This window comes from Homalodisca vitripennis, chromosome X (assembly GCF_021130785.1).
Source record: "Homalodisca vitripennis isolate AUS2020 chromosome X, UT_GWSS_2.1, whole genome shotgun sequence".
In the NCBI taxonomy this organism is placed as follows: Eukaryota; Metazoa; Arthropoda; class Insecta; order Hemiptera; family Cicadellidae; genus Homalodisca; species Homalodisca vitripennis.
Window position 1 is genome coordinate 151,905,340 of NC_060215.1, and position 25,868 is coordinate 151,931,207.

The following is a 25,868-nucleotide window of genomic DNA, read 5'->3' on the forward strand; positions in this document are numbered from 1 at the left end:
TGATTGTGAGATTCGTTTCATCAACTTTGAGATGTTTACAGGGAAGACGTGATGAGTGAAGGAATGGTGAGAAAGTGGGTTAGAATGTTCAATGGTGGTTGAACAAATATGCATGATGAAAATTGGAGTGGTCACTCTTTTGTACAACATTTTTACGGACCGCTTAGGTTATCGCAAGCTGTGTTCCAAATGGGTTCCAAAAATTCCCACTGACGTGCACAAAATCAAGAGACTCGGAAGTGCTTGAAATCAGAAATTCTTTATTGATAATCTTTAAGATTACAAGTAGCGTCAATTAACAAAAAGTTTACATAGTTATAAAATATAAAAGTTCATGTTTGTCTCTGTCAAGTTGTCAGTCTCCATAAGTAAAATTCCTCCACTGTGTAGATGGTTCTTTGCAAGAGCCAGTTCTTTATTGCAGTCTTCATGTTAATGTGATTGTTTCCTATTTTCTTAATTTCTTCTGGCAGAGCATTAAAAAGTTTTTTCCCAGCATAGGTTGGTTTTTTCTCAAATACAGCTGTTCTGTGAAGAGGTAGTGGAAAGTCTTGACCATGTCTTGTGTTATGTTCATGAAGATTACTATTTCGAGGAAAGTCTTTTAATAAGCAGTACAATATCGTTTCCAGAATATATAGAGAAGTCACTGTCAGTATATTCAATTCTTTAAAAGTAGCTCTGCAGCTTTCTCTAGGTCCTAGCTTCCCCATTAACCGGATTGCTTTCTTCTGAATTTTGAGGACTTTTAGTAGGTTAAATTGAGTTGTGCCCCCCCATGCTGCTATCCCATACCTGAGATGACTTTCAAATAGGGCATAGTACGCTATTTTGGTAGATTCAAGAGTGCTTGTTGCATGGGTCCTTCGCAAAGCATAGAGTGATGAATTTAGCTTCAGGCATAAGTTGTCAATGTGATTTGTCCATGTCAATGTATTATTTAGTGTTATTCCTAAATAATTCATGTCCTCTGTTTCTTGAATACCAGGGATTTCGGACACATAGTTTTTATTAGTTCCTAGAGTGAGTTGTTTAGTTTTCAAGCTGTTTAAGACCAGATCATTGTATTTGCAATATTGTTGGGCCATATTGAATGAGATGTAGGAGTTTATTTCTAGCTGTTCAACATCCTTCTGGGCTGAGAGTAGTACGGTATCGTCTGCGTACATGATGGAATTTGTGTAGTTTTCCAAGAATATTGGCAGGTCATTGGTGAATAAAATATATAACACTGGTCCTAAGACGGAGCCTTGGGGAACCCCTCGAGTCATAGGTAGTTTTTCAGATTTAACAGTACAGGTCTCTCCCATTCTTCTCTGTTTAACCTCTACAACTTGGTATCTTTCGTTCAAATAACTCTCAAACCATTTTAAGGCTGACTGTTGGACGCCAAGAGTTTGTAGTTTGGCTAGGATGAGCTTATGGCCAAGACAGTCGAAAGCTTTGCTCAAGTCTAAAAAGATACTAGTGATGGTGTTGCCCTCTTCCAGGTTGTCTGTAATATATTCAACAAGGTCTATTATTGCAGTTGATGTAGATCTTTCTTTTCTGAAGCCATGTTGATTATTGGATAGGAGGTTATTGTCTTGTAGGTGAGTGAGTAGTCTAGAAAGAGTGATCTTCTCTATTATTTTTGATACAGTTGGTAGTAGTGAAATGGGACGGTAGTTTGTTGCTTCATCTTTGTTTCCTTGTTTATATTTAGGGTATACTTTGGCCTGTTTTAAGTTTTTTGGAAATATGCTCTGTATAAAGGATATGTTAGTGATGTGAAGGATTGGTTTCAGAAGTTCAGCTTCGCAAAATTTTATGATTTTTGATGAAATCTCGTCCAAACCCGAGGAGGTTTTACTTTTCAATGAACGGATTGTTTGTTTAATTTCTTTGGCTGTGGTTGGGGTCATTTCTGTCATTGTGGTATCTATATTGTAGCATGGACTATACAGTAAGTTGTCATTCGATATTTGGTGTTGCTTTAGCGTGTTTTCTGCTATATTTACAAAGAAGGTGTTAAGGTGGTCAGCGATTTTCTTTGGGTCCGTTTCTTTTATTCCGTCGATTGATAAATGATTCAAGTCTGATGTTGATTGGTTCTTAGCAGCTCTTTCTCTATTTATGAGTTCCCAGACTGCTTTTGTTTTGTTATTAGCGTGATATATGTGGTCTGCATTAGCTTCCTTCCTAAGTCGCCTGAGTTTCAGATCATAGGCCTTCTTCTTCTGGTTTGCCTCAGATTTATCTTCAGTTCTTCCTGTGACATTAAACTTATCCTGCGCATTGATAAATTCCTTTCGTAATCTTAAGGTTTCTTCATCATAGACTGTGTTCTTTCTAGAGTGGCTTTGTTTCTTGGTCTTGAGTGGGCAGGCAAGATCTAATGCCCTTGTAAAGGTATTAAGGAAGTTATCGTAAGCGTCATCAATGTTGTTCGATTGCGTCACATTCTCCCAGGTTTCTGTTGCTAGGATAGATTTTAGGTAATTTAGGTTCCTCACGCATGTGTTTCTGTATGTTGAGAATGTTATATTTTCAAATATTTTAGGAAAGTCAGCTGTGCAATATTGGCCAGTATGATCTGATAAGCCAGTGTTACAGATTTCGACATTTAGTTTACTGGGTGGGAGGTCAGTGCATATAAAGTCAATAGAGGAGTTAGAGGTGGCTGTGACTCTCGTTGGTGGCAGGGCAAGTCTCTTTAGGTCATGTGAAGCCAGCAGTTCATCTAGTGCACCTTGTTCTCGGTTTCTGGTAAGGTTATCTATGTTGATGTCTCCAGTGATTATGATGTAAGAGTTGTGTCTTTTGACTTCAGTTAAGGTGTCGTCTATCACTTGGAGTGCAGTCTCAAGATTTGCATTCGGTGGTCTGTAATAGCCTAATATATGTATGTCCTTTTTATTACTAATTTTTATTTTAGTTCCAGTTACCTCACATACCATTTCTATACTGTATTTTTCCAGGTTGAGAGTGGTGGTTTTGTTGGCTAACTTCTTGTGTCTATATATAGCAACTCCTCCCTTGATATGCTCTGTTCTGCCATATGCACACACAAAGTCATAGTTACTGAGCCTCACATGATTGATGACATGCTGTTTTAGTCCGTGCTCAGTTAGGACCACTATGTCAGCAGGTTTAGTATGTAGTTGGTGTTCCAGTCTTTCGATTTTATTGCTTACTCTGTCTATGTTCTGATGAAAAACTATGAGCTTCTCTGTTTTTGTGTTACTTAGACAGGTGCGTCGTGAGGTTGGCTTGTTTCTAAAAAATTGCTGGATGTGCTAGAGAAATTCGTAGAAGCTAAGGCAGATTCATTGTTAGTGCATGACAGATCACCACTATTACAAGCATACCCATAATGTTTTTTCATATGCTCCTTATAGAAGGCAATGTATTTTATGAAGAAGTCATCATAGGTTTCATTGCTTCTTTTTGATACTGAATTAAGTGGAGGAGAATTGCTCAAATTCATCTTTCCATAAGGCTTTCCATTCACTTGGAGCTTCAGTGAATTTGCTTTATCTGCAGCTTTGGCCACTTGAAGGGAGACACTAAACATGTTTACCTTTTTACCTCTGGTTTTCCGGGGTGTATGTACTTTTTGTTTACTGGTTCCTGAGGTCGGGGGTAGGTTGCAATCTGTCAAAGTGGTTTGCAGTTTTTGTTTGCAGGTTTGGCTTGTTCCTGAAGTCGGGGGTAGGTTGCAATCTGTCAAAGTGGTTTGCAGTTTTTGTTTGCAGGTTAGGCTGGTTCCTGAAGTCGGGGGTAGGTTGCAATCTGTCAAAGTGGTTTGCAGTTTTTGTTTGCAGGTTTGGCTGTTTCCTGACTTGTTATGCCTTTGCAGTTTGCTGCTGCATCCTGTCAAAGTATTAGTCAGTTTTTCCTTGCAGGTTTGGCTGTCTCCTGAGGTCGGGGATGAGCTGTATTCTGTCAATGTATCTGTCAGTTTTTCTTTGCAGGTTTGGCTGTCTCCTGAAGTCAGGGATGAGCTGTGTTCTATCAGTTTTTGTTGGCAGGTTTGACTGTCTCCTGAGGTTAGGGTGTTAATAGCTGTCTCCAACCGGTCAAGTTTTGTTTTGATGTCAGACATTCCTAATAGCAGGAAAGTGGGACTGTCAATTACTTCAGTAGTGGGGGAGGTTTGTGTTGCGGAATTTTGAAAAGTCTTGGTTTTAGTGTCTTGATTTTTTATTTTATTTTTCAGTGCAGAAATAGTTTTTTCAAGCTCTGTTATTTTCTTAACATAACCATCAATTAAATGACTTAGTTTGATGTCATGTTCCTCGTAGATGCTTTGCGCTTCTAGGTGAAGGTTTTTCTCTTTAGTCAGTTGAGCTTGAATGTCTGCGTTCAGCTGTAACAGGTTTTCTACTTTATCTAGGTGTTTCTTATCTTCATTCTCAAGTTCCTCAAATTTGTCCTCCATAATACTTAGTTTTGTCCTTAGATTGAATATTTCTTCTTTTAAGAGCTCATTTTCCTCTACTAACGCAGACCCTATTTTTGCAGCCATTTCCAGTTTGTCTTCTTGACTGCTTGAGTTATCTAGTAAATTAAGACTATTTTTCAGATCTTCAATGGTGTCTGAGCTATTTAGGGAAAGTGAGTCAGTCAATTCTTGGGTCAATAGGTGTGAATGTTTGTCTGCCAAACAGTTTGTGCATCGCCATATTCCAATTTTTTGAGTTGACCACTTTTTGAGGTCCTTTTCTATGATATTCTGACATCCTGCATGATACCATTTTTTACAGAGACCAGTACATTTTATGCCGGAAAATCTGACTCCAATACCACAATTACCACATGGATACTTTTTGGGCATTGTATTCTGTGAAATGAAATGAGTTAGTGAAATTAAGTAATGGTAAAAATAATTAATGTAAGTATGAGGAACTGTAGCAGAACATAAAAATATTCACGGTTTAAATTAGTGGCAGTGCAATGAATAGCAAGCAGATGTCTAAGGTCAGTTACCAGCAGACGCAGTGTCAGCAGCTGAGGTTAGTGCTCCCGGCTGCCTGACACACTTGCTCTGCTGTCTGTTTGTCCGCCACCTGGCTGATGTAGTGTTGGAAGTTGATGTGTTAACAGCAATGAGTTGGCTGTGACGTCACACTTGGTGGTTATCAGTTGTCAATGTTAAAAAGTAATCAATTCTTCATGTAATAGAAATATATTAATTCTGAAAAACTAAGATCCTTTTCTTGTATTAAGAACCATAATGTTTCAAGTGTCAAGATTAGTAGTTATGAAGTTGATATGGTGTCCAATGATCAAAATTAAACCAACTGGGTGGCAGTATGTTTAATTCAAAATCTTATCTTGCAATTGTTGTTTCTCTTGTGCTTGTTAATAATAGTGAGACTTACAGTTGTGTGGTGTCAAGGTGAGTTGTTTAGTAGAGTTTCTGTTGTTTTACCCACTAAAAAACTTCACATATTTACTACCTCCAAAAATGAAATGTGATCACTTGAGAGTGTAGCTTCAAATATGAGTATTTTCTGATTAATTACTTTGTTTTATGAATTTTTTAATGGCTAAAAATGACTCACAGTAATTTCTGGTAAGTTATAGTCCGTAGGAAGTATTATGTAGTCACTATTTCCCACTTAAAACTAAACTTATTACTGGATCACTTTCACTGCAAGACTAGTCAGGTAGCCATCTTGATTTGGACTTTTCTCACACGGTACAGTGATGATGTTGAGGATTTTTTAAACTAAACTGTGACAGATGATGAAACTTAGATCCGTCATGTCACACACCGGAATCCAAACGGCAGTCAATGGAGTGGCGATACATGCAATCTCCGAAGAAACAAAAATTCAAGACGACAATTTCTACACAAAACATCAAGTGCACTGTCTTTTGGGATCGGATAGGTGTATTGCTGATTGATTTTCTCCCAAAAGGTGAAATCATTAATGCGGCAAGGTATCAAGGTATTGCAAAACCTTAAGAAAACTAAGGTAGGCTATTCAAAACAAACAGAGAGGAATGCTCAGTAACGGAATTGTGTTGCTCCATGACAATGCTCGGTCCCATACTGTTGACACTCAAACATTGGTTCGACAACTCCGTTGGGAGCAGTTCGACCACCCGCCCTACAGCCCGGACTTGGCACCGTCTGACTACCACTTGTTCCTGCATATGAAGTGCACACTAGGCGCAAGGCCAACTTTTTGAAACCGACGATGAAGTGAAAACTGCCATGAAGTTGTGGCTACATTCATTGGCAGGAACCTTCGACGAAGAGGGTATAGACAAATTCATCACCCGCTATGACAAGTGTTTGAACATCGATGGAAACTATGTCAACAAATAGTTTAAAGTTTGGGCTTTCATGTAGAAATAAAATTGTGTTGAAAAAAATTGTTTTACTTGTTTTTTTTTTTTAAACGATACTTACTTTCTGAACACACCTCGTACCTTCCAGTTGAATCTACATTGGGTACAGCAAAACCTTACATCTGGGCAACCCCATCACCATTAACCACAAATGTGGAGATATTCGGGTAAAAGGATCAATAGCCCTAATCCACTGCAGAGGACTGGAAGGAGATTCCAAGTTGGAATGGGTGGAGCTCCCTTAGTGTTCAAGGCTGTTAGTCTTAGACTAGCCTAAACTTGAGGTAGTACCTTCTCCTACTTTCTGTGACTGGAGTAGGCCTGGAACAGAGCTAGCGTTCCCTTCTTCCAAATGACGGAGTTACACAGCCTCCCTCCCAATGGGGATTCCATGAGATCTCGACAGGAGGTGACCCCTTCCACCAATTTTACAAATCCTACCACTCCGGAAGCAAATACAAAGATCCTTTTAGAACTAACCCAATGGGTGTCCAGGAGGGACATATCACTACCTACAAATGTTTAAGGTATTGGCGTAAGTGGATAACGATAGTGGACAGCTTCAGTTCATTGCATAGGATCGTTGTTGGAGATGGTGCATCTCCCTAACTGTCTAAACCTAAGACCTTTGCAAGCGTAGACCTGAGAACAACATTTCTCCTAAGCCTGGTCTGAATGGTACTGTCAAGAAAAATAATTGTATTCAACAGAATTTCAAGATTGATCTCTTAGGAATCATTCCAAAAGATAATTTCATAAAGTTAATTTCAAACACATCTTGTGTTTTATCTGATTTATAACTTTGTTCAAATACTTACTAGAGGTTTGGAATCAGAAACAACAAAGTATTGCAGCAACTGATGCAGTTGGTAGTAAGCCTTGTGGAGGACCAGTGAGTTGATGACTAGTTCGTGGAGGTAATGTTGGGCAGGGATCTGGTGATCAGTCAGGGAACGCACGTACTCCAGTAGAACCCAGATTGCAAACTTTCGTTTCCCTTCAACAGATTATTCATCTACTTTAATAAAAGCAAGATCTATTTTTTTTGTTTTTTATCAATAGGTTTTCACCAAATACAACATTTTTCACAATTTCCCAAAGAATTCATCAAACATCAATATGGAAACACGTAGTGCCTAGTGGTGATTTGATTTAATTCATCAACGAGCTACTGTAAATGTCTGTTCGTTTGTTAGATCAGGTGCAAATTTTAACAAAGTCATTGAGGAGGTCCAACAGCTAACAGCTAACTACAGCTAACTACAGACTTGACGAAGAATGATTATCTTTTGGTGATGGCAGGTACTAACAATGTAGAAAGTACAAGTGTGAATCGATTGATGGAAGATGTACATGGCCTGATTCGGAACTCCTCTCACACAAATTTAATTCTTGCGACATTGCCAATGAGGCATGATAAACCCAAATTTGATCTGAAGATTTCAGTTATAAATTCAAAACTTGAAAAAGAGGCTAAGACTGATAAGTTCCAAATTCTACCACTTCATATCTTGCCACGGCATTATTACACTACTCATGGTATGCACTATAATACGAAAGGAAAAGTGAAAATTGCAGAGATGATTGTGAAAATGCTTTCAAAAAATATAGAAAAACCTACCAATCAGACTTCGGGTTTGTCTCCTGTGATTGAGGAGCAGGGAATCCATGTAATTGAACAGGACATGGGCCTTATAATTGATAATTTTTTGTATGACTCATCTGTGGGTTTCGCCCATTCTATATCTGGTGACCTTGGCCATGATAGAAATATGACAGCTGGTGTAGCTGTTGTATTCAGGAAGAAAATTGGTAGGCCACTGCTTTCAGACCTCAAATCAGACAAACTTACGTTTCAAAAGGCAAGCCATGGAGGAGCCTGCATATACAGCCTAATTACCAAAGCGACGTATAATGCAAAACCCATAATTCAGGACTACAATGATGCTTTCGCCCAACTGACTCAGGACTTCAAGGCCAAAGGGCTTAAAAAATTGATCTGCTCCCCAATGGGCTGTGTGAGAGATATGATTCCGCCTGAACAATTCACCAAGAACATAGTGGCATTCCATCAAGAAACTGGTGCTTCAGTAAGTATTGTGTGCTGTGACCAGGTATCACAAAGAGAATTAAGGCATGGATTTTCACATCAGGAGTTTATGTTGAAGCTGAAAGAGTCGATTGAAGATGGCATCTGTAACCTTTCATCTGCTGGTGGACAGGATATAGAGTGTCAAGACGTATCAGTTCCTGTGGACAGTCCCCCTACTTCGACCCAGACTCCAGTAGATGAGAAAGAGGATGGTGCGATAGACTTAAAAAACGAACCTCCAAACAAAAATATAAAGAACACTTAGATTTAGATAACTTCTGTTTAGTTTGTAACAAATTTCACTGCTATCATGCAAATAAGGTAAATCAAAATTTAAATTTTTAAAATTGTTTGGCCTATTTGTAAGGGAAGCCAAAATTGATCAGAAATATAATTGGCTATTACATTTAAATATCCAAGGAGGAGTACTTGATAAAAAAATTGATTTAGAAATAATTCTACAAAATTCAAATATTCAAATTATTTGTTTAAATGAACATTGGTTGAGTAGGGATAGTGTTACCATTTTAAATAGTTTTTCTAATTATAATCTGGCACATTTTTATTGTAGAGATAGAGATTATCATGGAGGCTCATGTATTCTTTTAAAAAATAATTTTGAATTTAAAACCAGAGAAGATCTGTGCATTTATAATTTGGATTCAGTTTTTGAAGCTTCATGCATAGAAATAATTAATTTAAAAAGGCCTATAATTATCATTTCTATTTATAGAGTGCCAGAAGATTCAAATTTCAAATTATTTTTAAATAAGCTTGAGGCTTTGTTAAAACTTTTAGGTAAAGAAAACCATGTAAACAATGTTTATATTGCATCAGACTTTAATGTAGATATAATGGAAACAACAAATAAACCACAGCAGAAATTTGAATTCCTTTCTCTGATTGAATCATACGGTTTTAAAACACATTTTGCATCACCAACTAGGATTACTTTTAATACAAATTCATGCATTGATAATATTTTAACTTTTAAATTTAAGTCATCCTTTGAATCTCAGACAATGAATTTGGAATTGGGTTTGTCGGATCACAGGGCAATCTTTTTAGATATTTCTAAAGATCTTATTTCTGATAATGACAATACTAAACTTAAGAGTAAAAAGACGGATTTTTTCTAAAAAAGCTCTTTATAGATTTAGCAGTAGATTAAAAGACACTAAGTGGAATGTTTCAAACAATTTTACTTTTGCTGACAACTGTTCTAATTTCTTTAATTGCTTTCAAAATATATTTGAAGAATCATTTCCATTAAAATTCTCTGCTAACAAAACCAAACAATCCAAAAATAAAAAATGGATAACAAAAGGAATTCAAATTTCAAGCATTAAAAAGAGGGAGCTTAGTAAACTAGCCAAACAGTCAAACAATCCAAATTTCATAAATTATGTAAAAAATTATAAAAGAAATTTCAAAAATGTCTGTAATAAATCAAAGCAAATGTATAATTCTAATTTCATAAAAGATTCTGAAAATAAAAATAAAGCTGCTTGGCATGTAGTTAAATCTCAGCTTGGATGCAAAAAATGTGTTCACAATTTTCCTGATGTTGTGTTGGACAGTGGTAGGGTTGTTAAAGATGGAAAGGAAATTGCACAATTCTTCAACAAAAAATTTGCAGAATTGGCCAAAGAAATTAAGGCTTGACCTTGTGAACAAGAGGCCCTAAATTTAGCACAAACTGATCTTGAATGTCAATTTTTTAAGTTTAATTTCGGTAATGTGTCATCAGATGATGTTGTTAAAGTGATAAAATCATTAAAAAATAAAAAATCATCTGGGTGGGATGAAATACCTCTGGACGTAATGAAACATGTAATGTATAGTATAGCTGTTCCTTTATCAGTTTTAATTAATCAATCATTCAAAAATTGTAGTTTTCCAAAAAATTTAAAACGGGCTGAATTAAAACCACTCTATAAAAAAGGCCAAAAACAAAATCCAGATAATTACCGTCCAATTTCAATACTGCCATCATTTTCTAAAGTATTTGAAAAATTAGCACTAAACCAAATTACAAATTTTTTATAATCTAATTCAATTTTGACTTGTGATCAATTCGGATTTAGGAGGGGTCACAGTACATTAGGGGCCATTAATAAACTTGTAAATGAGGTGTCTTGGGCTTTGGATGGGTCACAGAGAACCATGGGTGTGTTTTGTGATTTGTCCAAGGCTTTTGATTGTGTGAACCATAATATCCTTTTAAAAAAGCTTAAACTGTACAGTTTTTCAAATAGATCAATCCTGTGGATTGAATCTTATTTAGTTCATCGATTTCAAAGAACTGTAATTTTTAAAAATAGTGTAAAATCTAGATCTCGTTGGGAGGAAATTAAAGTTGGCGTTCCTCAAGGGTCTATTTTGGGACCTCTACTTTTTCTTCTGTACGTTAATGATTTACCTAAAAATGTTTCACCAAAAATTATATTATATGCAGATGACACAACCGCAGTTGTTAAAGCAAACTCTCACTTTCAATTGGAAAATAAATTAAATCAAGCTTTTTATGAATTGGCATACTGGTTTAAGGTTAACGGATTGAAATTAAATCAAGAGAAAACTCAACTATTAAATTTTCGAACAGCACAATTAAAGGAGGGCTATAATAAGGATGTGATTTTCCACGGCCAACAAATAAAATTATGTGATAGTGAAAAATTTTTAGGTATAGATCTGGATATAAACTTTTCTTGGAAAAAATGTATTGAAAATATTATTAGAAGATTAAACTCGGCATGTTATCAAATGCTAGTATTACGAAATTCAATTAATTTGGAAACTAGAATAATAATTTACTACTCTTTCTTTTTTTCAATAATTCAATATGGTATTGAATTTTGGGGATCATCTTCTGACTTTGATAAAGTTTTTAAGATCCAAAAAAAAATTATGAAATTAATGACCTTTTCATCATTTAGAACTTCTAGCAAACCTCTGTTTAAAGAATTAAAAATCTTATCACTTCCAAATTTATACATTCTGAAAACCCTACTAACAGTACAATCAAATTTTGAAAGCTTATCAAGTGATAACTTTGATCATAATTACAATACAAGATTTAAAGCTAATTTTCAATATCCCATACATCGACTGCGTCTGGTAGAAAAAACTCCAATATACACGGCAAAAAAACTATACAATAAGTTACCTCAAAAATATAAACATTTAATCAATTCAAAAACATTTAAAAGCAAACTAACAGATTTTTTGTTGGAAAAAAAACTATTATAGTGTTGATGAGTATTTGATGGATCCTGAATTTTAAAATTGTGTTTTAACATAGATTACATTAAATTTGTTACGCTGTCTTGACCTCTTATATATATGGTTATGTTTATATGTATATGTGAATGGTGATGTGCATGTATATGAATGTATATGTGTATGTATTAACTTATGACAATGTTACCTGTTTCTATAGCAATGCTATGTATAAACGTTGACGTAACAATAAAGACTGATTCTGATTCTGAGTGCCCAAAATAGTTGTACATACTTTACATTTTTATCAAAAAACTTTTTTGTGTTGTAAATAAGTGTATATATGTTATAATCTTTTTGTTCACAACAAAACTGTGTATATTTTGTACATTTACGGTATCTTAATATCTTGTCTCGTGAAAGTTACATGGAGTGAAACTTAAAAACAAAAAATTTAAAATAAACATTTTTCAATTTTTGTACAATTGACAAAACAATACTCTAGTAAGTGCATAGTTTTATTATTTAACATATTTATCTGGTTTGTAACAAAAAGATTGATGTATAACACTTCTTACTTAGCATTTAGCACATATATTTTAAATGTCTGAAAAATATGCTACACAAAGACAAAAACCAGTGTATCATTCTGGGAGTTTCCTATTATCAGTCGCAAAGTTAAACACATCTTTAATGTTATTATCATACTTTCTACCTGTTCTTCTAATTCTCTCTGATAATCTCGGTACATAAAGAAGCGACAAAAATAATTTTGTACATTAAAGTTTGCAAACATACTTATGTGGAATTCAGCATTACTTTATTAACAGAATAATTGCCAAGAGTATTATAACATTTTCTTCTTTTTATACATTTTTTAAGGTTATGCTGTTCCATAAGTTGAATGACTCTTGTTACTTAATAAGTTTTCAGGCTTCCATATTTTAAATGTAAAGTGTTTGCCTTACTCGGGATACTGTTCTTGTCCGTGTGGTCCGCCAGCTTGGAAAGCACATCGGTGTACATGTCGGACTGGTCCACTACGACTCTGGTGACTTCCTGGTTGTCGTTGGGAGTCTGTAGGGCCACCACCGGGCTGCCCAACTGCCAGACCACACTCTTCACCAGGTGACTCCTGTATACGGTGTTGATTCTGTCGAACACAGTGGCTAATTCCTCCAGCTTCTCATCCGTGTTCTGTGTCATTTCTCTTAGAACCTGGAATCCCGCATTGATCATCAGTTTGGCTAAAATTAAGTTTGTGAATCACTTTAAATGTAGTTGAATTTGTACTTAATGATTTGAAAGTACCGAGGATACCCAATTTTAGTAATCATCACACAATATGTGATTTAAGTCAGGCTTATCCTCAAATCTCTTCTTAATTTAAAATAGTTAAAAAGGGTTCTCTGTACTAGTGAAATAAGTGTGCTACGTACTATCCTGTAGATACCTCAGCCCCATAATCATTAAATATTTAACCCCACACATTATAGACAATATGACAGAGACATATATTAAATATCGAGTTAAACTGCTTTGAAATCCATTTCGTTCATTAATTCTCCTATCAAAATGGTATGAATTTCTCATTACTATACCATTGACAACGCTGTTAGATACAGGTATTTTCCAATCAATGTTTCTTGTTATATTTCTCTTAAATGTTTATTACATTGAGACTAGCAGTAACCCGCGGCTTCGCACATAATTTCCTACTGAAAACCAGTGACATTGTGGGCATATTCCTTTTAAATGGCATACTAAACATTCCTTAGATCAGTGATAATCGCTGAGAAATATTCAATCTCCTGATATATTTTAGATTTAAGTTTAAAGAGCAGTGTTTTGAGGCCGTGTAATCAGAGAGTGGAACAGTTTTTATAAGTACCTGTGAAACAACACAAATTTCTCTCCAATATTCCACAATTATTTATTTAATAGCTACAATGATTTTAGTAACAACTTAACTATTTTAGGCCACTGTAGAGGAACCCTAAAGTCGAAATACTTAGTTTTTCAGTCTATGTACTTATTATGTAATAAATGCTAGAGATCTATGTAGATTTGTAACAGAAGTAGGCATATTTTTGGTACATAATATTGTAATGCCCTCGCCCCAAATTCATGACTAAAAAATATTGGAAAACATATACCGTTTTCATAGCTGTGTGAAGCTGGCGGCACCCATTAACCAAAATACACCCAAAACTAGTGGAATCGTTTGTTTAGCGTTTGTTTAGGTTTGTTTAGCAATTTTTAACGTTTGTTTGGCATTAATGTGCGAAATATGCAAAAAAAAGTGGGTGCCGCTAGCTTCACACCAGCGGCACCCATTAAAGAAAATACGCCAAAAACTAGTGGAATCGTTTGTTTGACGTTTGTTTAGGTTTGTTTAGCTATTTTCAGCGTTTGTTTGGCATTAATGTGCGAAATATGCAAAAAACAAAGTGGTCTACAACATTACTTGCAGTACCTATTCTAAAAATCTGTTAAAAAACTAATCGTCACCTTTTGTTTAGCCTCGCATTTCGTTTGTGTATAGTGTTGGTTGACAACAATAACTTTAACGCCATTACCTTAGATATAAGGAATAATTAATTTAAGGTTTTTTTAATCCAACATAATTTTATTGAATATTATTAACATTACTATACACTGTAAGATTTGAAATATATATATATATATATATATAATATATATATATATATATTTATATATATATATATATATATATATATATATATATAATATATATATATATATATAATATAATAACATAATATAATATAATACAATATAATATAATATAAAGTACCATGAGTTTTTGCATCCTACACAAAATTTTAATGAATATTTCATAATATTACTAAACACAGTATGATTTTCATTATAAAGAATACAACTAAGGGACAAATTAATGAATCGTATCGTACTGTACTACGTATAATAAATTATACAAATGAATCCATACATCAATGGAATTTGATGATATACAGTTTAAACATATAATTGTAGGAATATGATCCCACTATATTATGTTATCAATCATACTTGTTTTAATATCCAATTTTAGTAAAAAGGACAATAATGATGAAAAGTGTTCAAAATTACCGCTTTATTGTTTAATTTTAAATATTTTTTTGAAAATTTACTGCATTATTATGATACCTGCTACCAATTTTAAGAAACAAATCTAATATAGTAAAAAAGATAACATTTTTTACCTTATCGATATATAACGTAAAAACTGTTTCTTAAAATATAAAAAGTAAGCTATAAATTTATAAAATATTGTTAAACATTTGGCATTAACATTAAAATAATGAATGTTTTTCAAAATAAATTTGTAAATATGCAGGGGTCTAATGTTTATAATCTTAAAAAAATAAACATAAAAGAAAACAAACAAACATAATCTATACTAATGTATACGCTTTCAATATAAAGAATTAAAACTAAAGAAATAAGTCATAAAAGATTGTTACCTTAATAAAATATAGATATTAATATATTACATTTATAGACAAAAATGGCAAAACATACAGTTACAAATATATTTAAAATTGTTCGGATCACGTTCGCACAGACCTAATATTCCCAAGGTCTATCTTATATAAGCCTATATTGCCCATCATAAAAGTTCTTTGTGATGACACATGCAAGGGACCGGAAATGTAAAAAAAAACGCCATTCCTTGTTTGAAGGGTTTTGAAAACAGAGAAAATAGCGACCAGTGACCAAACACATTCAAACCGCTCGGCACAGAAGATCACTACCAAATGGTAGAAAGTTTGTTATTCAATTTACGAGTATATGGGTACGGTAACTGTAAGACACGTTTTCATGTCTTAAGCATAGTCCACACTGGCAGATTTGTATGCGGGTACACTGTATGCAGACTGTATCTTTTTGTATCCGGTGATGTTTGGAAACAGTCTGCAGACAAACCGCATCCAATCAACAGACAGTCTTTTAAATAATTGAAAAGTCAAACAACTCTCTGTAATGTCCAGAAAATAGAGTTAATACAAAATATGTTATGTGTTAAAATATTTAAACTTCTTTTTAAATGTTTATGTTTTATAGGACGAAGTGTACAAAATGTATTTTATATTTTATCCGTAGTGTGGATTACTCTTAATGCAAACTAATTTTAAAGATTTTTGTAGGAAAAACTCGTGTTTTGACCCAATTTGCGGTTCGGCAACGGCAGGGGACGGCTCTGAATTGTTTCACAGATTCAGCATAAACAAAAATTAATCTTTAGTCATTAAATAAGATACAGTAATTCCCTTAATGAACTGGGCTGACAACCTACAATTGAAATAAGGTCAACGTCACGCGTTCTCTATTTCCGTGTGCTAGGAAATGTCCAAGTGCCTTTAAATTAAGTATCGATAAAGTTTTCATATTATATCACTAATATCACTAAAACTTGCGAACTATATGATACTTGGCTTAAGCTTGAATTTGTGATGGTTATATTACACAACTGGGTAAAATTATGCGAGTTGTAAAAATGCTGAATATATTAAAAAAATTGTTTTTATGATTACTCTGGTTATTTTAATATATAAATACATTTTAATTTTAAATATCGATATTCAAGTCGGTATAATTAATCAGTTCTTTAACTAATATTTAATGTTGCTTAACCCTTTCATTAATATTAAGGGTGGTAGGGATGTTGCATTGACCCATTACCCTTTCTTGGAAACAAGCGTGTAATCTGTCGCCCTTTCATGTGTTGTCAAAATACTTAGTCCTTCCGGGTAACCCTGTCATGCACTTTACATTCTGATGAATATCATTCTGATATTTACGACTGAAAAAACTTTGCATTTTAATTTTTTCATTGACTATATATATTTATATATTATATATATTTGTATATGAATATACAATTATATTAACACTGTATCTAAGATTTAAACTAGATTTACATTATAAAACAACTTTCGTTAGTGGCGCCGCTGGTGCTAAACAAACGATTCCATTAGTTTTTGGCGTATTTTCGTTAATGGGTGCCGCTGGTGTGAAGCTAGCGGCACCCACTGCATTTTGCATATTTCGCACACTAATGCCAAACAAACGCTGAAAATACCTAAACAAACGTCAAACAAACGATTCCATTAGTTTTTTGGCGTATTTTCGTTAATGGGTGCCGCTGGAGTGAAGCTAGCGGCACCCACTGTTTTTTGCATATTTCGCACACTAATGCCAAACAAACGCTGAAAATACCTAAACAAACCTAAAACAAACGTCAAACAAACGATTCCATTAGTTTTTGGTGTATTTTCGTTAATGGGTGCCGCTGGAGTGAAGCTAGCGGCACCCACTGTTTTTTGCATATTTCGCACACTAATGCCAAACAAACGCTGAAAATAGCTAAACAAACCTAAACAAACATCAAACAAACGATTCCATTAGTTTTTTGGCGTATTTTCGTTAATGGGTGCCGCTGGTGTGAAGCTAGCGGCACCCACTGATTTTTGGATATTTCGCACATTAATGCCAAACAAACGCTGAAAACAGCTAAACAAACCTAAACAAACGCCAAACAAACGATTCCACTAGTTTTTTGGCGTATTTTCGTTAATGGGTGCCGCCAGCTTCACATAGCTCGTTTTCATGATTAAAAGCTTCAGATATTACGCAAAATCACAAATAGTTTTTACTTTAGGCGATGTGCATGTGTAATTCTGATTCATGTGAATTATATTTCCGACATAGTGGATTGAGTTGATATTTTTGTTACCCTGATCAAAAATACGTATCGGAACCGGTCTGAAAAAATTGCATCGGTCAAAGAGCATACAAAGGTTTTTCTATTGCCATAGTTGAGTTTGCCTTGTTTCACCAATCAAGAAAACGTATATACATACAGAGGTCTGAGAAGTATACTTCAGTCATAAAGCATCCCATAACTATTACCGACTGAGTTTGCTTTGTTGCCTCAATCAAGAAAACGTATATACATACAGAGGTCTGAGAAGTATACTTCAGTCATAAAGCATCCCATAACTATTACCGACTGAGTTTGCTTTGTTGCCTCAATCAAGAAAACGTATATACATACAGAGGTCTGAGAGGTATACTTCAGTCATAAAGCATCCCATAACTATTACCGACTGAGTTTGCTTTGTTTCACCAATCAAGAAAACGTATATACATACAGAGGTCTGAGAAGTATACTTCAGTCATAAAGCATCCCATAACTATTACCGACTGAGTTTGCTTTGTTTCACCAATCAAGAAAACGTATATACATACAGAGGTCTGAGAAGTATACTTCAGTCATAAAGCATCCCATAACTATTACCGACTGAGTTTGCTTTGTTTCACCAATCAAGAAAACGTATATACATACAGAGGTCTGAGAAGTATACTTCAGTCATAAAGCATCCCATAACTATTACCGACTGAGTTTGCTTTGTTTCACCAATCAAGAAAACGTATATACATACAGAGGTCTGAGAAGTATACTTCAGTCATAAAGCATCCCATAACTATTACCGACTGAGTTTGCTTTGTTTCACCAATCAAGAAAACGTATATACATACAGAGGTCTGAGAAGTATACTTCAGTCATAAAGCATCCCATAACTATTACCGACTGAGTTTGCCTTGTTTCACCAATCAAGAAAACGTATATACATACAGAGGTCTGAGAAGTATACTTCAGTCATAAAAGCATCCCATAACTATTACCGACTGAGTTTGCTTTGTTGCCTCAATCAAGAAACGTATATACATACAGAGGTCTGAGAAGTATACTTCAGTCATAAAGCATCCCATAACTATTACCGACTGAGTTTGCTTTGTTTTCACCAATCAAGAAAACGTATATACATACAGAGGTCTGAGAAGTATACTTCAGTCATAAAGCATCCCATAACTATTACCGACTGAGTTTGCTTTGTTGCCTCAATCAAGAAAACGTATATACATACAGAGGTCTGAGAAGTATACTTCAGTCATAAAGCATCCCATAACTATTACCGACTGAGTTTGCTTTGTTGCCTCAATCAAGAAAACGTATATACATACAGAGGTCTGAGAAGTATACTTCAGTCATAAAGCATCCCATAACTATTACCGACTGAGTTTGCTTTGTTTCACCAATCAAGAAAACGTATATACATACAGAGGTCTGAGAAGTATACTTCAGTCATAAAGCATCCCATAACTATTACCGACTGAGTTTGCTTTGTTTCACCAATCAAGAAAACGTATATACATACAGAGGTCTGAGAAGTATACTTCAGTCATAAAGCATCCCATAACTATTACCGACTGAGTTTGCTTTGTTGCCTCAATCAAGAAAACGTATATACATACAGAGGTCTGAGAAGTATACTTCAGTCATAAAGCATCCCATAACTATTACCGACTGAGTTTGCTTTGTTTCACCAATCAAGAAAACGTATATACATACAGAGGTCTGAGAAGTATACTTCAGTCATAAAGCATCCCATAACTATTACCGACTGAGTTTGCTTTGTTTCACCAATCAAGAAAACGTATATACATACAGAGGTCTGAGAAGTATACTTCAGTCATAAAGCATCCCATAACTATTACCGACTGAGTTTGCCTTGTTTCACCAATCAAGAAAACGTATATACATACAGAGGTCTGAGAAGTATACTTCAGTCATAAAGCATCCCATAACTATTACCGACTGAGTTTGCTTTGTTTCACCAATCAAGAAAACGTATATACATACAGAGGTCTGAGAAGTATACTTCAGTCATAAAGCATCCCATAACTATTACCGACTGAGTTTGCCTTGTTTCACCAATCAAGAAAACGTATATACATACAGAGGTCTGAGAAGTATACTTCAGTCATAAAGCATCCCATAACTATTACCGACTGAGTTTGCTTTGTTGCCTCAATCAAGAAAACGTATATACATACAGAGGTCTGAGAAGAATACTTCAGTCATAAAGCATCCCATAACTATTACCGACTGAGTTTGCTTTGTTTCACCAATCAAGAAAACGTATATACATACAGAGGTCTGAGAAGTATACTTCAGTCATAAAGCATCCCATAACTATTACCGACTGAGTTTGCTTTGTTGCCTCAATCAAGAAAACGTATATACATACAGAGGTCTGAGAAGTATACTTCAGTCATAAAGCATCCCATAACTATTACCGACTGAGTTTGCTTGTGTTTCACCAATCAAGAAAACGTATATACATACAGAGGTCTGAGAAGTATACTTCAGTCATAAAGCATCCCATAACTATTACCGACTGAGTTTGCTTTGTTTCACCAATCAAGAAAACGTATATACATACAGAGGTCTGAGAAGTATACTTCAGTCATAAAGCATCCCATAACTATTACCGACTGAGTTTGCTTTGTTTCACCAATCAAGAAAACGTATATACATACAGAGGTCTGAGAAGTATACTTCAGTCATAAAGCATCCCATAACTATTACCGACTGAGTTTGCTTTGTTGCCTCAATCAAGAAAACGTATATACATACAGAGGTCTGAGAAGTATACTTCAGTCATAAAGCATCCCATAACTATTACCGACTGAGTTTGCTTTGTTTCACCAATCAAGAAAACGTATATACATACAGAGGTCTGAGAAGTATACTTCAGTCATAAAGCATCCCATAACTATTACCGACTGAGTTTGCTTTGTTTCACCAATCAAGAAAACGTATATACATACAGAGGTCTGAGAAGTATACTTCAGTCATAAAGCATCCCATAACTATTACCGACTGAGTTTGCCTTGTTTCACCAATCAAGAAAACGTATATACATACAGAGGTCTGAGAAGTATACTTCAGTCATAAAGCATCCATAACTATTACCGACTGAGTTTGCTTTGTTTCACCAATCAAGAAAACGTATATACATACAGAGGTCTGAGAAGTATACTTCAGTCATAAAGCATCCCATAACTATTACCGACTGAGTTTGCCTTGTCTCACCAATCAAGAAAACGTATATACATACAGAGGTCTGAGAAGTATACTTCAGTCATAAAGCATCCCATAACTATTACCGACTGAGTTTGCTTTGTTGCCTCAATCAAGAAAAACGTATATACATACAGAGGTCTGAGAAGTATACTTCAGTCATAAAGCATCCCATAACTATTACCGACTGAGTTTGCTTTGTTTCACCAATCAAGAAAACGTATATACATACAGAGGTCTGAGAAGTATACTTCAGTCATAAAGCATCCCATAACTATTACCGACTGAGTTTGCTTTGTTGCCTCAATCAAGAAAACGTATATACATACAGAGGTCTGAGAAGTATACTTCAGTCATAAAGCATCCCATAACTATTACCGACTGAGTTTGCTTTGTTTCACCAATCAAGAAAACGTATATACATACAGAGGTCTGAGAAGTATACTTCAGTCATAAAGCATCCCATAACTATTACCGACTGAGTTTGCTTTGTTTCACCAATCAAGAAAACGTATATACATACAGAGGTCTGAGAAGTATACTTCAGTCATAAAGCATCCCATAACTATTACCGACTGAGTTTGCTTTGTTTCACCAATCAAGAAAACGTATATACATACAGAGGTCTGAGAAGTATACTTCAGTCATAAAGCATCCCATAACTAGTACCGACTGAGTTTGCTTTGTTTCACCAATCAAGAAAACGTATATACATACAGAGGTCTGAGAAGTATACTTCAGTCATAAAGCATTCCCATAACTATTACCGACTGAGTTTGCCTTGTTTCACCAATCAAGAAAACGTATATACATACAGAGGTCTGAGAAGTATAACTTCAGTCATAAAGCATCCCATAACTATTACCGACTGAGTTTGCTTTGTTTCACCAATCAAGAAAACGTATATACATACAGAGGTCTGAGAAGTATACTTCAGTCATAAAGCATCCCATAACTATTACCGACTGAGTTTGCTTTGTTTCACCAATCAAGAAAACGTATATACATACAGAGGTCTGAGAAGTATACTTCAGTCATAAAGCATCCCATAAACTATTACCGACTGAGTTTGCTTTGTTGTGCCTCAATCAAGAAAATATAAACATAGGGCAGATCCAAGAACCCTACTTCTGTCAAAAGACAAATAAGATGGGTTTTATAACTGTCTTAAAATCTGTAGTCAAAGTCAGACAGTAACTTTGTCCTTGATATCAGCATTAAAACTACTGACCAAGTACTGCATACTTAATGTACACTAAGTTTAAAAGTATATTTGTACTAAAACTTCCAATTTTATTATCTGGAGAACAAGTTGAATAAATAAGAAGTGTTGTCAAGCTTACTCTATAGTTTGTAGACTATAAAATGGAGACAAATTTAAAATTGGAATTAAATTAATTAAACAATGTGGTAGTTTTGTCATAATACAATATTTACATAGAACAGTTTTATTAAAATTAACAGGCTCTCTCAATTAATAATATAAACATGAGGTTGCACGAATGCATTTTTAATGGGGAATCTTAGCAACTTTAGAGGCCAGTGGGGCAAAGCCCTGAGGTTAGAGAATGAAATCCTTCCGTAGGGTATAAGATAAACCTATATACTAAATTTTATGCCTCAATCTTTAATAGTTTTTGCTGCGGTGTTGATGAATCAGTCAGTCAATGAGTAAGTAAGGACATCTCATTTGCATAAATATATAGATTTGCCAATTTGTCAAACGAGTTTATCTCCTGAGTAACTACTAAAGATTTGATCGATGTGGCACTAATAGTCTTTGAGTCATGAAGGAAACCAGAACTATTTCAATAAATTAAAAACTTTTTAATATTAAAAAAAAGTAAAATATTATTTTGATTTCTTTCAAAATATTTGTCAAAATACCTAGAACCTGTATTGAGCATAACTTTACAGTTTCATTGAATTTGGTCTTTATTTGAGGTTACAGTAAAATATTTTATTATGCATTGCAAAATGATTGTGACTAACTGTATCGGCCCACTGGAAGATGTTCCTTAAAGACAATAGACAATTAGACAATAGACAATATACTTTAATGACATATTTCTTTGAGAACAGTACATCGAGTCAGTGGTCATTAGATTCATAAAAATAAACATGTTTAATTGTCACAAAATTCCTTTTCTGTATAGTAGGGGTTTTTGTCTTGTAGCCATAGATTTAGCTTTCTCTTGAGTGTCATTGATTGGTTTTGTTGAAGATGGTGTTCTGGTAGGCGGTTGAAATATGCTGCTCCCTTGTATGAGGGTTTCCTTCCAAACAGGCTGAGATGGTGAGTTGGTAGTGCGAAGTCTGCAGCATGACGAGTGTATTGTGCTGGTGCATGTCTCTATGCCTGAGTTTGTGCTGTATTAAACAGCATGTAGAATCACTTCTTGAATGTGAAGTGATACTACTGTGAGGATCTTTAGCTCTTTAAAAGCGTTCTCGACAGCTTTTCTCGTGGGGGCGATATTTGCAAGGCATCTGATTGCTCTTTTTTGTTGTACCAGAATCCTCTCTAGATTGGTATTACTTGTACCTCCCCAGGTTGCAATACCATACCTCATATGTGATTCAAAATAAGGCAAAGTATGCGTTTTTGCTGCTTCCAAGCCACTTATTTGTTTTAGTCTCCTAATGACATAAGTGCATGATGAGAGCTTTTTGCAGAGGCCGTCTATGTGCGCTGTCCAGGACAGGAAGAATCTATTGTTTTTTCCCAAGGTACTTTGTGCTGTTTTTTGACTCTATATCTGGTAGTTTAGTTAATGTTAGTGTTGTTTTTGTTTCTGGGTAGTAAAGGTTAGCTGGACTGTTTTCTTTTCATTAAGAACCATTCGTTTGTTGTGCAGTACTGTTTGGTAAATGTTTGAGGGCGGTGTTGGGTGTTTCTGGTGAGTGTTTCCAAGTGATCTATGTGCCAGTGTGATGGCTGTTATCGTCGGCGTACATTACTGTATGGCAGGAGTCTTGTAGCCAGCTTGGGAGGTTCATTTGTCAATAGAAGGTACAGTATGGGGCCCAGGACAGAGCCTTGCGGAACTCCTCTATGTACACTGATGAGTTTCTGATTTCATACTTCTGTTTGATGTTGTTATTTTTGTACTGTATCTCGACAAGCTGCCTCCTGTCATGTAAGTAGCTGTGAAACCATTGTTTTTTCCGTTGTCCCTGTCACACCTAGAGCTCTTAATTTGGAAAGTAGTCTGTTATGATTGAGACAGTTCAAAGGGCCTTGCTAAAGTCTAGGAATAGGCTTGTTACTTTGTTTCCTCTTCTAGTTCGTCAATTATATGTTTCTGTGAATTGTATCAGGGCAAGTGGCAGTTGACCTTCCTTTTAGGAATCCATGCTGTTTGGCTTGTGAGCAAATTGTTTTTGCTGTAGGTGAAGGAGAAGTTTTTCCAGAACTACTTTTTCTATTATTTTTGAGAAAGTTGAGATGAGGGAGATTGGCCTATAACTACCTGTGTGGTGTTTTCGCCGTTTTTTGTATTTTGGATACACTTTTGCTGTTTTCAGTAGATCAGGGAAAATTCCTTGTTGGAGTGATTTATTTGTGATATCTGTCAGGGGGGATTGTTATCTCTTCTTTGCAGATCTTGGTTAGTTTTGCTGATATCTCGTCAATGCTGAAGAAGTTTTTGGTTTGAGTGAGTTTATGGCTTTTTTTTATATCAGAAATGCGTCACAGGTTGAAATTTAAATTCAAAATTTGCTGCTGGTTGCTGGTTCGTCTTGTTGTGAGGAGTTTAGGCTGATATTACTGGCTTGTAGTGTTCTGTCTGCAATTGTGGCAAAAAAGTTGTTGAAAGCAATTTGCTATGTCTGCTGGGTCTTGTATGGTTTCATTGCCTGTTTGTAGCTTCCATTCAATGGTTGTGTTTGATTTTGCCTTTCTTTCGTTGTTTATTATTGCCATAGTGCTTTGGGCTTGTTATCAGCTTGTTCTATGTGAGCTGTTGCTTGTTCTTCGTTTCAGAAGCTTTAATCTTAGGTCGTAATCTTTCTTTCTTGCTGCTGCCTCTACCTTGTTCCTCAATGCATCCTGTAAAGTTGTTCTCTTTCCAGGAGCTTGGATATATATATTCTTTAGTCTTGTACATTCTGCATCCCAGCACTGTATTTTTGTACAAGGCTTTCTATTTGTTGTTATTTTGGGGCAAGTTCTGTTTAGTGTTTGCTTGCAGGATTTCGTTGGAAGTTACTATAGGCTAAATTGGCGTCATTTGTTAAGAGTACAGAGTCCCAGTTTTGGCCCTGAAGACTTGTTTTGAAACCGATCTGTAGATTTTTTGTTAAATATCCTTTTCTTTTCCCTTTTCACGTGGTGGGTTGATTTTTTGGCTTTGTTGCACTGAGATGGCTTGTGCTGTGTGGTCTGAGAGGCCTGATGTTATTACAGCTGTTTGGAATGAGACATAAGTGTTCCAATATGAGGACCAGGGAAAGACATCATGCGACCAACTCAAATGAAGTACATTACAAAAGAGGCCTTCAAAGATTTGCTTCCAAAAGTAACAGAAGCACTGGAATAATGTTCAAAGTCTTAAGGGACTGTTTTGAAGGAGAATAACTTGTTACAAAAACGTGTTTGATTAACTTTTTTTCCAGATTAACACATTGACTGGGAGGATGCACATTAATATTACTCCTGATGTCCTAAAGGTCGGTACGAGAACTTATGCTCCAGTGAGGGTGTTAAGATCAGATATTTTAAATACACTTCTTACGTGCTATTCCTGAATTATTAATCACTTGGAAACCCAACATCAGTAAAGTTTAAATACTAAAATTAAACAAACCTGTATTATTGAATTACTTTTTTACCATTTATTAATGTATGGTTCTAGTTATGAATGAATGATTTTATACTCACACGAAGAATTATCTGTTTGGAATTAGATCTCACATCAGAAAAGTTGACGAGGTAACTTCTTCGGTGTGCACAACCTTTTTCCCCATTTTTTAAAAGGGCCACCCCCCCCCCCCCCCACCCCCCCCCCCCCCCACCCCCCCCCCCCCCCACCCCCCCCCCCCCCCACCCCCCCCCCCCCCCACCCCCCCCCCCCCCCACCATTGGTTTAATCTATATCTGGTTGTCAAATTTAATTGTAAATAGTAGTATTAACCAAATCTCTCGAATCACAATAAATAAATTTAAATGATTTCGACACCCTAATTTTCAGATTTATTTGCATTAGTGTACGGTACGTTTTAAGATTCAATAAGATTTATTTATGCCGT

General features: G+C 35.3%; 1 protein-coding gene across 1 annotated transcript in view; it reads right to left on the reverse strand.

Moving 5' to 3' along the window:
• LOC124370035 (regulator of MON1-CCZ1 complex-like) overlaps positions 1-25,580 on the reverse strand; it is a 42,041-nt gene extending 16,461 nt beyond the window's left edge. Inside the window, exons 1-3 of the mRNA XM_046828343.1 lie at positions 25,501-25,580; positions 12,628-12,877; positions 7,164-7,342 (exon numbers count right to left, since the gene is read on the reverse strand). Of these exons, the coding sequence (XP_046684299.1) occupies positions 7,164-7,342; positions 12,628-12,865 (417 nt within the window). The 5' untranslated portion in view covers positions 12,866-12,877; positions 25,501-25,580. The remainder of the gene's footprint in view (positions 1-7,163; positions 7,343-12,627; positions 12,878-25,500) is intronic.
• Between the last annotated feature and the right edge of the window lie 288 nt (positions 25,581-25,868).